The sequence below is a fragment of the Eschscholzia californica genome, unplaced genomic scaffold (genome assembly GCF_041429995.1).
Source record: "Eschscholzia californica isolate CP2 unplaced genomic scaffold, dmEscCali1.0.p SCAF_1, whole genome shotgun sequence".
NCBI classification, from domain to species: domain Eukaryota; kingdom Viridiplantae; phylum Streptophyta; class Magnoliopsida; order Ranunculales; family Papaveraceae; genus Eschscholzia; species Eschscholzia californica.
The window spans coordinates 13,320,591-13,333,767 of record NW_028238198.1 but is presented as its reverse complement, the minus strand read 5'-3'; the positions used below and the strand labels follow the sequence as shown (position 1 = coordinate 13,333,767).

The following is a 13,177-nucleotide window of genomic DNA, read 5'->3' as shown; positions in this document are numbered from 1 at the left end:
ACCATAAATATTGCTCACTAGTTTGTAGTAATATTTGAATAGGTGGTTACACACAAACATTGAGTGTGACAGTTTGTAATCACCTCTTTTAGAGAGTCCTATTTGCTTGAAATTCTATTTCTTAGAAGGGAGGGATCGTCGTCGATTTTCCAGACACCTAAATAAGCTAGGGCACCTTTCCATCTCCTAATGATCTCGAAATATTAAGATCCGAGACTCCCTATCCGTCACAACAATTGTTGCCATCAATTAAATCTCTTGACCGCACAAATCGCCATCCGAAAAGGAAGTTTGCCTTCTGTTAGAGCACTTGTAAAAATAAGTATCAGTTATAACATTTACTTCACTAGGTTTCCGGCTTGTCTTACAAATACGACAGATTCCTCATGGCTAACGTTTGTAGATCACATTTTATTCTTCTTTACACCAAAGAAGAAGATAAAGACGATGATAGTTAAAAAAAATTTATTAGGAAGAAGATAAAAAACTAAATAGGTTGTCATAATTGTTTGAGATAATTCGAAGGGAAGAGAAATAATGAAAAAATCGTGTGTTGTATGAGAAATTAGGACAAAGGTCGTAAACGATTATTGATACTTATATCCTTTTGTTTTGAGTCGATTCACACATGATGAAGATTTTATATCAACCATTAGATGTAACTTTTGTGTCATTACTGAAAAACCATTTGTACGAAATTTCTATTCCTTTAAACACTACAAACTATTATAATCCACATCTAACTATTTTTTCTAATTTTTCCTAGTTTGTGGGTCTTTGGTAATTGTACATCTTGAGCATAAATAATTCGTTTCCAAGTCTTCTATGGAAGCCCATGTGTGATGATAACTTGAGCTTCACTTGAATCAGCATTCAACACCCACTCAGATCCGACAACCCAATAAATAGCCCACAGTAGGAGTGAAGTATTTAAAGCTTGAAGGGTAATTTACAAGTCAACTACCTCTCATGCCTATAGGGCATGAAATTCTTCCAACAAAAAAAAAAGTATAGGGCATGAAATAGTTTGGACTAAATTGGCTCGGAATATGAACACGATATTTGAATTTGTGTCGTCCATATATGGCTTGTTTTGTTCGTGGCAAAATACGCATTTTAGACAGTAGGCTCTTAAGTTATTTAGAACTTTTTGAAGGTATATTCCTCTAAGTTAGTCACTCCATAAGTCGAATGAACAAGTTAAGTAGTGTTCGTTTTTAAAATCAACTATGAAATTTTACTCAAAGCATGAATTGACTTGATGTATGTTGCATAACATTGTTTTGTCTCTCATGATATTTGGCTCGTTTGAATAATTGATTGAGATGATTTTGAGTCCATTAAGTCACATGATAAATATTTAGACAGTAGAAAGCAAACACTACTTTAGGTTACAAAAAAGAATTAGGTGTATAAATATTTCTCTAAGGTGCTGTTTGTTTTTTAATATTTTCAGATCTGAAATCTGAATGGTAACCCAATTCAAATTTCAGATGTTTGTTTTTTAATTTAAGAATTTCTGAAAATTTGTCTGAAATAGGACAAAGTCTGAATTGGCTGAAGAAGAGCCCAAATATTTCAGACTTCAAAACAAGTCTGAAATATAGGGCCAATTTCTGAAATCTAGCAAATGACATTTATGCCCCTGTACTTTTAGAAAAATGTCTCCCCATCTCCAAAACCACCATCACCAGGCAGAATCACCACCACCACCACAGGCACAATCACCACCACCACCACCACAGTCAAAACAACACCATACCCATAACACCACCACAACAAAGCATCAACCCCACCACCACCACGGAGCACTGAGACCAACACCACCACCACCATCAAAGGTCAGACCACCACCACGGAGCATCGTACACTACGACCACCACCACGGAGCACCGTACACTACGACCACCACCACCACAGCGCAGAATACAGCCACCATCACCACCACAACGCAGACTACATCCACCACCACCACCACCACAACGCAAACTACAACCACCACCACCACCACAACGCACACCATATCATCACAGCAACCAAGAAATTTGTAAGCCCTCGCCAGATCTGGCGAGGGTGATCTTGTTCAAACCCTCGTCAGATCTGGTGAGAGTCATCACCCCTTTCTTCCTGACTTTCACCTTCAGTTAGAGAGATAGAAATAGTGAGGGTTATCACCCATTTTGTGCAACTTCAGAGAGATAGAGAGAGAGAGAGAGAAATCCGGCGACGCTTCTGGCGAGGCTTGCGGCAGAGATCTGAATTTTCTGGTTTTGAGGACCCTAAGCTTTTAGAGTTTTTAGGGTTTCAGTTCTTTTATTTGAGAATATAACCCTAGGTTATTAGAGTTTCTAGGGTTTTAGTTCTTTTATTTCTATTGGCCGAAAGTTAAAGACAAAAAGAAATGAAATTCTTTTTATTAATCAAGGGTATACATGTAATTTTAGTTTTTTCAGACTTTATTATTCAGATGTACGAAACAAACATCTAAATTCATTCAATTCAGATTCAGCCAATTCAGATTCAGACATAAATAAAAAAACAAACAACACCTACATTACTTAAAGGGGCAATGACCATTAGAGAAATTGCTCACCAAAAAAAAACTACACAATTTCAAAATGACAAAAAAACACTAGAGATAAAATTACCAAAAGAAAATAACAACTTTATGGCGTTTATATTCTAGTTCGGATTTTTTTCTAAACGTTCACTAGTTTCTACATTTTGACTGTTTTTTCGCTTTTTTATTTTGTTTTATCTTATTTAATTTATTTAACTATTGCTTTTATGTTTTTTTAAGTGTTGTTTAGGTTTTTGTTGTTTTTTTTCATCTTTTTGTTATTTCTTTTCGGTTTTCATTGTTATTTTTCTCAATTTCCTTTCATTATTTTCATGTTTGTCCCCTAAAAACAATAATTTGCCAACGATACTACAATTTGCCTTGAAGAAACAAATGTTTGTTCAAACTGAATCACGAAGCAGATCTTAAAAACAAGATCAAATTAATAAAAAGATAACGAGATCGCAAAACATATCATAAAATTGATCCTGAACAAGGATCTCAAAACAAAGATCACAAAACAAATTATAAAATTCAAAAAACTGATCGACGGAAAGTTAAATGAGGTCGATCCAAATCCAAAACCTAAAAAAATCTAATCAATCCGATGAGCAAATACCATATCAATACAAACCTCAAGCTTAAACACAACTTCTTCCGTGAAAACTTTTCATATTTAAACTCAATTTGAACCAAAATCAGATAAAAAATAGTCCGTCTTCAAATGGGTAAGATACTCAATTTGAAACCAAAATCAAATCGATGACAAAAACTCGGATAATAATCTCAAAATGAAACTAATATGAAATTAAATTGATCAGAACACCTTAATAATTTCACCTTTGATCTGACTTTTTGAAGATAGATCAACATTCATTGAACATATCTTCAAAAATGTCATCAAATCAAACTCGAATAAAAATCTCTTCAGATTTGTTTGATCAAAATCGTCAGATTTGAGATGGAAAACCTCATCAAATAAACAACAAAACAAATATGATGAAAAAAGAAAATTAAATAGATCCAAAAAAACCTCATCAAAATCGAGTTCATCTTTTTCAGGTTCCTCATCAAAATTGTCAAATGTGAAACCAATCAACCGTCTAGTACTTTCAACAAAAAAAAAAAATCAACCGTCTAGTATGTTTAGTAACCTTCTTTACCAAACCTTTGTTATGGTCCACGAAATCAGAACCAATTCAACCTGACACTAAAAAAGCCTTTGATTGTCGTTGTGGTCCTCCAAATTATAACCAAATCAAAGTCCCTATGAACAAAACTTCTAATCGTTGTCGTGGTCCTGTCTTTTACAAATAAAATAGAAACAATTGCTACCAAAAAGCTATCTTCTCGTTTTTAGATAAGAATAGAGAGAATTAAGGCAAGAGGAAAGAGTAAGGTGGGGAATAAAAATAAGAACTTTACCACTCTATATGAAGAGGGGTATATTTGGTATTCCAGAAAAATACAAGTTGACTCAGATACTTTTTTGGCCTAAATTGTCATTTAGTTAAATTATTTGGACTTAAACTATAATTTAATCATATTCTATCTTTTTGTTGCCATTCCCAAAATGGTTGGAAGTGGACTATATATACTTCTCAATTGGAGGAGGTATAACAATTTCATTCTGTCTCTTCTTCTCTTTGATTTTTAGAGGGTACGTTAATGGAGACGACCACTAGAGTGAAAGGATTAATGGATGAATTGGCCGAAATCTTAATGGCTGACACTCCCATCAATATCACCGCCCACGGCAATGACTTTCAATCTCCTATGATTAATGTAGATGATATCTTGGCCGGAGATCATCATTATTCTAATAATGATGATTATGATCAGTTTGGATTTTCTAGTGGGTTTCAATTTAATGATGATTATAATGTACTTGATGATCAGATTTTGTCTAGTAATCATCATCATCATAATCAAGATCCATTGGATCACGACGGATTTGATCAAAGTAATGAAATCATGATGTTGTTATCGAATGGTGATGATGAGTTTCTAAGTCAATTATTAGTTGATGATTACAACCTTGATGAATCAATTGTACCTGAAGTGGAGGACCAACAGCAGCAGCAGCAGATGGAAACAGTTCAAGAACATGATGATCACGAAGAAGATCGGAATGACGAGGAAGAAGAAATGGAGAAAAATTCAACTAAGAATTTAGTTTCAGAAAGAAACAGGAGATCACGGCTAAATCAACAATTATTCGCTTTGAGGTCAATCGTCCCCAACATCACTAAGGTACCCGCTGATATAAGTTATAAATTCTTTCTATTTTGATCTATAAAATTTCTAATTCTCTCATTCGTGATTTAGATTATAAATTTATCGAGCTTTAGGCGTCTTTTATGTAATCGGGCTTTAGGTTACTTTCATTATAGTTTAATTTAAGCGGTTATCGTGCTCATCACACCTTCATGGTGTATCAATGCCTTGTAACGACTAACGTAGATCGTAGCCAATTTCTCAAAAAAAAAAAAAAAATGGGACACATACCTCAAAACTCAAGTAGAAACAATTCTATAGGAGATTATACATCAAACTCAAGTTGAAACAACTATATAACATCTCTGTGATTAAATATATATATATCCAAATCTTTCTGGACTATATATGGTGGGGATTGCCAAACTATATTTTTATTTTAAATATGTAGTCATTAACCAAGTGCAGAGTATATAAATTAACATTAACATAGTAAATATAATTTAGTTCAAAAAAAAAAAAACATAGTAAATATTATTTTATATAAAAAAGTTTTTGTTTATAAGAAAATTTAGGACAATTTTGTTTTGGCTCCCAAATTTTGACCAACTGACCGATTTGACCCTCATAAATGTCTGGACTTCCTGTTTGGCCATCAAATTTTGTCTACCTTCCCAATCCTACCCTCATAGCATCTCTCTTATTTCTTTTTATATTTTCATTTTGTCCACCTCACCCTTCTATTATCCACTTTACATTCTTCAACGTAAGGTCACCCACCGACTGACGACTTTTCTGGCGACCTTCAATATTTTTTTTTACTATTTCTCTATATCCACCTCTCTATGTCTCACATTAGAGGGAGATAAGAGGGAAGGGAGAGAGAGGTGGAAGAGAAGAGAGAGAATGAATAAAAAGAAAAAAATTTAAAGGTCACCGGAAAAATTCCATGGTTGGCGATCTTCTTCGACGACCTTATGTTAAAAAAGTGAAGTGAAGAAGAAGGGTGTGGTTGACAAAGTGAAAAAAGAAAATAAATTACAAAAATACCACGGGAGTAAAATTGGAAGGTTAAACAAAGTTTAGGGCCAAACAAAAAACCCAGACACTTACGGGAGTTAATCAGTCATTGGTCACGAATTGAGGTCAAAACGAAATTCACCCTAAAATTTAACCAAGGTGGATAAAAATCACATACAGAAATAAGAATGTACTTAGAGCATATGGTAGGAAAAACTTACATGTCGGGAACACAGAACGTAGACTTAATTCTACCCATGAAAAAGACCCATTAGCACGACAACTTAATAATTCTACCTACCTTAGTACCTTTCCATTATGTTAAATGGGTCCTCTTTAAAAAAAAATGTGAAATGAGTCCTAAATTTGTGGAAACTGGGGCGCCTACACCAAATATAAGGGGCCTATATAGGTCTACTAGGGTATATCCTGTGTTCTAGGGCACGGACACTTGTATCAATGAAATGTTACGAAATTTATTGTTATATTTTATTAGTTATTATTTTTTTGTATTATTATTTTAGTTTCTTTTCTCTTAAATTAGTTATTATTTTATTGAAAGAGAGAGAGAGATTTTAATTTCTTTTTTGAACTCTTGAAATTTATTTTGTTTCTTTTTTTCTTAATTAGTTATTTTATTTCTAAGAAGGAAACGATTATTGTTTTTTAAATAGGTAACTTTATTTCTACGAAAGACTATACTTTAAATTTTGAGAAGGACTTCTAGACAATATCCTTTATTAAAAAAAAAATGTTTGTCCCAGTCATCGTTTTTCCTTCTGTTTTATTATATAGATACTAGTTTGTTGATCATCATTTTATCTAATAAAAAGTAAGAATAAGAGTTGAATTTCTCAAAAGCTTGTAATTTTTTTAAGAGGGGTTTATTTCTTTTAATGTATTCCTAAATACGCACATTTATTCTTTAGAGCATCTCATATTCAAAAATAAAAAGTGTTACTTGTAATTGTAGTCTCAGGTTTCATAATCTATCTGCCATATAGAGATATTCAATGTCCACAAAAAATTGTGCAGTAACTAATTAAATTAAGATAGATGGACAGGCGATCCATTCTTGTTGATGCGCTTGCTTATCTCAAAAGCATACTTGACGAGACACGAAATGAAGAAGAGAGAATAAGCCAATTATCACCAACATCGCTGCTGCCATCTTTAAGTAATTCCTCTTCCACGGACGAAGTTTCCTCCTTGTTAATGACGACTACAAACATCAATAAAGGTCTAGCGACTCAAACAAAAGAACGAGTATTAACATATGAACGTCCTTCGGCTGCTCTACTTCCATCCATATCAAAGGTTAGTAACATAGCACTCTTCTCAACTCCAACTGCAACTCAGAATGTAACTGCACTAAGGCCAAAAGATGTTGTCTAATAATCCGACTTATGATGTGGCATGTTCAATTTACATAATAAGGCATGCTCCTTCACAAAAAAAAAAACATAATAAGGCATGCCACTTCATCATACGGGCCATGACGAAACAAATTTGCAAACCATCTTGCATATGAAAATTGGAGATTTACAGTAAAAAATGAATGTTAAAATGACTTGTAACCACCAATACTTTCTACAACGCTCATCCGGGTAAAATAAGGGTCCAGATCGTAGTCAATTTTTTTTAAAAAAATGTCTTTTAGTAAAAGTGAGTTAGCAAGTAATCCTTTAAGTAATTGTAACATATCCCATCCCAAAATCTACCAACAGTTATATATTTTACTTACAAATATTTAGCTCGGGAACAACATTTAATAAAGGAAAAATATATTAGGTAAGAACACTTATACCAAAACACAATGATAATTTGACCCAAGAACACAAGTTACATTCTCACATTACACATCCCAAACACTCAAGCTATTTTCTCATCAAAAAAAAAAACACTCAAGCTATGTTCAATTATGCTTTTTGGTCACATAGGGATTTTTTTTTTTGTGTTGAAATGTCACCGAGGAATGTTGGTACATTAATTAAAGGAAGTTTTACTTCGCAATGTCTAAAGTTGGTTATAGCAAGGACCACAAAGTTGGTATAAAAATCAAGTTTGTGAGTTATTTTCATCCACCTCTCCTTTTTCTCTCCCTCGTTCAAAATGTTATCGGTTCGGTAACATAACGACGTCAATTGTACCGCTAGATCAAACATATCTCCTCAATAGATCACGTCGCCTCTAACTATTGGTGCATGGATTTGTCTTCAACTAAATTTCCATTAACAATTTTAGGTGTTGTTCGTGAAATCTACCTACCATAAATGGTGTATATCCACAAGTGACACGTTATAGGTCCGTATTTATTGCTGCTAAGTCTACTCTACTATTTGTCATAAATTGTCTTTAATCTCTAGTACTCCAATCATGTACTCATTAGGACCCTACTATACCTAATCCCATCTCCCCTCTGAGTCCCTCCCCAAGACCCCAAGCATAGAATTTATTTCTATATCCTTTGACATCTCTCTTTTAGTAATCACAATCTTCCAGTACTCTATCTTGATCCCTATGTTCCTAGTATCTCTTTCAACCATCACTATCTTTATTTTGCATCTTCTCTCACCATGTGATCTTTCTTTCCCTATCACTGAAGTCCATGTCCGCATTAATTCCCATTTACTTGCACCAAGTTTTAAAGGCGCCCCACTATTGCTTTTCCTCCTTAACTTCTCTTCAAATTTGTCTCAAGAGACACGTTTTTAATGCTCAGGGCATCTCCAATGTAAAACTGGATAAAAATACTAATTGTCTTATATATTAAGTCTCAATCAAGATTCTGTTTCATAGATGATAATATTAGGATCTTTAATTCAAAAGACATCTCTGATGCAACACTCCAAAGTTAGAATCAGATCGAAGGTAAAAATTAGTCAGAACCGTGTTTCATGATTTTTTGGGATCAAATATAGCCCAAATAAGAAAACTAAAATATCATTCGATTTGTCCCGTCATTTAGACCTAACCAATTCTTAGTGAATGAATTAGGAGAAATTCTATTCATCCCCCCATTTGATCCTTCCCCTAACCTTCCGCTGATGTGGCGACATATCATTGAGTATGGAGCAATTGGAGAGAGAATGTTGAGAAAATATATTCCAGTGATATGTCGCCATATCAGTGGAGGGTTGGAGGAGGGACCAAATTAGAGGGATAAATAGAATTTTTGATGAGTTATTAGTATTTCAAGTTGGGGTGGTGATAAGGAATGATAGGGTGCTTTCCATATTTTAATTTAATCTTGTCATTTTATAAAGACTTAAAAGTCAAATTCTTATACAATTAGGATTCTAAAAGACTCAAAATCAAAACTTTATCTGAAATCATAGATAACATTTAATCGAAATCTTTTTCTTTATGCAGATTCACTGATAAAAATCAAATCTTTACCCTTCAGGGAACTCTTGTGCAAACTTCTTGTTTTGCCTATTCCACAAGGAAACATCAATCCTTTTAACCAGACATACTCTCGTCCAAATGACCCTTTATATCCCTGTCAAAGTCTTGAATGCTCCGGAACCCCCGTGCATACCCTGAGAAGCTTCTGGCCCTTGTTGACCCTGTGCTCGGCCCTCCGGCCTATGCGCTCATGCGTGCCATCCTAGCACTTCGTCACGCCATATGCATACTCCAAGAATATAGTCGACCCAGGGCTTGTGGCCAGACCATGAGGAGTCCCATGAGATGCAACTTCCTAACACACCTTAAGCCAAGCACACTTGTGGTCGGGCTATGTTGGCTGCCTCTTTTGTCTGGTCTTTTATCACAACTCAAGCTATGCACACTTTGCCACTAACCATCGCAACCAATCAAGCTAATGCTCTCTCTGTGTAATCTGTTGTAGAATTCAGTCGCTATCAGCCACGAGTCAATCAATTGAATCGTAGATCGTATTTGGTATCTAGCTAAACGCTACGGTCCCTAAAGCGACTAAACTTAATGTTTATCACCAAGTTTTCTTAGATGGGTAGTTTTGTTTTTAATATGGAGAGGACAATTGAGAATCTCAAGAGAAATCTCAAATATTGAGTTTCTTCTTGAGTCATTTTAGAATTGAATGTTGCCACATCACCTTAACATCCAAATTGAGTTTTCCATTGGAGATGATGTTTTATAAAAAAGAAAAATGACAGGGGACAAGAAAAACTAGATAGACTTTAGACATACATCCAATGTGGCTTCCCGTGATTCGTTGTTTAGCAGATTAGAATTATTAAAAACACGAATCACAACAAGCCACGTAAGATGTATGTCCAGAGTCTTGTTCCCTATCATTACTCTTATAAAAAAGACAAAAGATTTTAAGCCGCTCTTATAGTTTTTCAATTGGAGTCTTGAATCGGAGATGCTCTTAAAGGGGCGTCTTTAGAGCTTTTCCTTTTATGTGTTAGGTATTATGGGGCAATTCTTAACGAATTGCATTCTCTGCTAGTAGTTTTTGTCAAATTTCTAACTGTGCACATGAGCCCATTATTATACTAAAAAGAATTTCGAATTAAATGTTATGTGTCAAATTGATCATCAAATTCCGGTTGATTTTATTTTAGGTTACCTTATACCGTTATACGGTCACTTTCCAATAATACTTTGTGTTTTATGATAAGGATATATAATTATAGGTCGTATATATGTTCGCCTTCTTTATTTAGGTGGAAGTGGAGATGTTAGTGGATGAAAGGTTCTTGTTGAAGATTGAGTTCAACAAAGCATTAGGTGCAGTGGGTAAAGTCCAAAGAACAATAGAAATGCTTGGACTTGATATCATAAACATTTCAATATCCAATGCCGATCAAAACAACTTCGAAAGTTCAAGTTTCTTGCGCGTAAGTACTCATTTATCCATCATCATAATCCATTACTTTTCAAGTTATGCTATACATAATAAAATTATATCATTACTTACACTATTTAGAACTTAACTGATTAAATTTTCAGAACCTTAAACTATTGTTAGGTAGATCTCTTTAAAATTTATCATTTTATCTCCTCAATTGGTTATTGTCCTTTAAGGTTGAGCGCGGTTGAAGCATTTTCATTATTTTAGGTTTTTACCCTCATTTTGTCAATGAAATTTGAGAATAATCCCCACACGGGAAAAGAGTGATCTAGTTACCTAGAATATCAAGGTTCTCCTAAATGATTTTGAGTTAAATGACCACAAATTTAATTTAAGGTGGTAGCAGAGCGAGGACAACACATGATAGCCTAAACAAGTAAACTTGGTCCACGTCTCTCAGAAAAGAAAAAGATACGTGCTGGCCTCAAAGAAATATCACATGTGAGGGAGGCTGTGACAAAAAATACACGGGAAAAAGAGTGATTTAGTGCCACAAGAATATTGTGTATAGGTTTCTACGTTTCGCACAACGAGAGCTAATGGGTGGACATGGTTTTGGTAAGCTGGGAGCCTTAGTACTGGAGACAGATCAGTTTTATTCATCTCCAACTCCGAAAATAAACCATTCATTTACAGATAATTAGTGATAAATAACAAGAATATTTATTTGGGCGAAAACTAATCTTGTGTCTGTTGTCTTAACTATATGCATGCAGGTTAAGAGGAAGGGAGCTACTATGAGTGAAGGGAGCCTGTTAGACCGAGTTCGAGTGGTAGCCAAACAATTGGGCCTCCTTCTTCCTTCTTAGAATCACTAAATACGAGTTATTTACCTTAGGAGGGGCACCAACAACACAAAGAATTGAGATCTACTATGAAAAATAAACAAGAAATTGTAAGTTGAGAAGTCGGGAAAGCACTCACGTTATTCCTCTTAGTTGCTCTTGTGGAGTTCATCATTCATTATATTAGCATGAATTTACTATTATAATATCGAGATAATTGGTTTTATTGTTTTACATTTCAATAATTGCTGGTGTTGTAAATCTAGGGGGTCGTCTGAAATAATAAGCATTGTACGATAAAATATTTTACATACTAATTGAGTATTTATATTTGGTATAGTTTAATAATGGAATTTAGTTTCTAATTAATCCATAGTAATCATCAAGTATAGACTAATGTCCTTGGTTGGGTCTCTCATCTCACTAACTCACTCTCGTTCCTTCTCTCTAATAGCATTATATACACTTAGATAATTCTATTCTGTGAGCTCAAAATCATTAAATCATGATTCTTTAAAAAAACTAATTTATATAGTAAATCAAATAATTAAGAGTTATTTCCCACTCGGCCACGTACTTTGTGACCAGCTTCCTTTTTGGCCTCCTATTTTTCATAAACTCATATATGACTCTTTTTTTAAGGTAAATGTCAAAATAAAAAAAAGTTAAAAAACATGTCTCCACCTCACCTCTCTCTTCTCCCACTATGTCGTCGGTCGGAAAATTTTTCGGCCGCCGACCAAAAAATAAAAGATTTCTCTCCACTATCTCCATTTTCCAAACCCTCACTTTTTCTATCTTCCTCTCATGATTTCAACAAAACCCCCAAATTAAATTTTCAATTCAAATCTCGATCCTTACAAACACCAACTTAATCATCGGAATCTGACACAAAACCGCTGGAAAAGAAAACTTGAAGTCATCATCATTGGTGGTGGACTCGCCGGACTCGCTGCTACAAATCGGCTAAACTCGAAAAATATCCCATTCATTCTTCTTGAAGTTTCTGATGGCGCCGGTGGTCGAGTTCGAATTGATATTGTCGATGGATTTCTTCGTACCGTGGATTTCAAATCTTCATTACTGGTTACCCAGAAGCTCAAAAGGTTTTAGATTATGAAACCCTAGATCTTTAGAAATTTTACTCTGGTGCTTTTGTTTACTTTAATGGTGGATTTCATATTGTTGCTAATCCAATTCATCATTTCTTTGATTCCATCAAAAGCTTAACAAACCCTATAGGTTCGATTCGTGATAAATTACTAATTGGTTTGATAAGAATTAGGGTTTTGAGTAGATCAGATGATGAGATTTTAACTGCAAATGAAGCTTTGATCATGGATTTGCTTAAAAATTCAGGCTTTTTTGATTCAATGATTGATCGATCTTTCGTCCGATTTTTGGGGGAATCTTTTTCGATAAAGAACTCGAAACGACTTCAAGATTGTTTGGTTTCATCTTCAAATCTCTTGCTTTAGGTGATAATACTCTTCCGGCTAAAGGAATTTATAAAATCTGGTGATGACACTGTTTAGAGAGAGATATGAGAAATTTTTATTTTTAAATGTTTAGGTCGCCGGCCGGAAAATTTTTTGGTCGATGACCTTCGTAGGAGAAGAGAAAGGTGAATCGGGGAAAGAGAGAGAGAGAGAGAGAGAGATGAGTTGGAGAGTGAGAGAGAGGTGAGTTGAAGAGAGAGGTGAGGTGGAAATAAGGTGGAATTTCATGTGTCATAATTAATTTTATTTT

The 13,177-nt window shown here is 34.4% G+C and overlaps 1 protein-coding gene across 1 annotated transcript; it reads left to right on the top strand.

The window, feature by feature from the left end:
* Positions 1-4,173: 4,173 nt before the first annotated feature.
* LOC147564274 (uncharacterized) lies at positions 4,174-11,797 on the top strand. Its single transcript, XM_086644962.1, has 4 exons — positions 4,174-4,813; positions 6,854-7,114; positions 10,456-10,629; positions 11,360-11,797. The coding sequence occupies exons 1-4, from the start codon at positions 4,229-4,231 to the stop codon at positions 11,450-11,452; spliced, it is 1,113 nt and encodes a 370-aa protein (XP_086501088.1). The 5' UTR covers positions 4,174-4,228; the 3' UTR covers positions 11,453-11,797.
* The last annotated feature ends 1,380 nt before the right edge of the window (positions 11,798-13,177 follow it).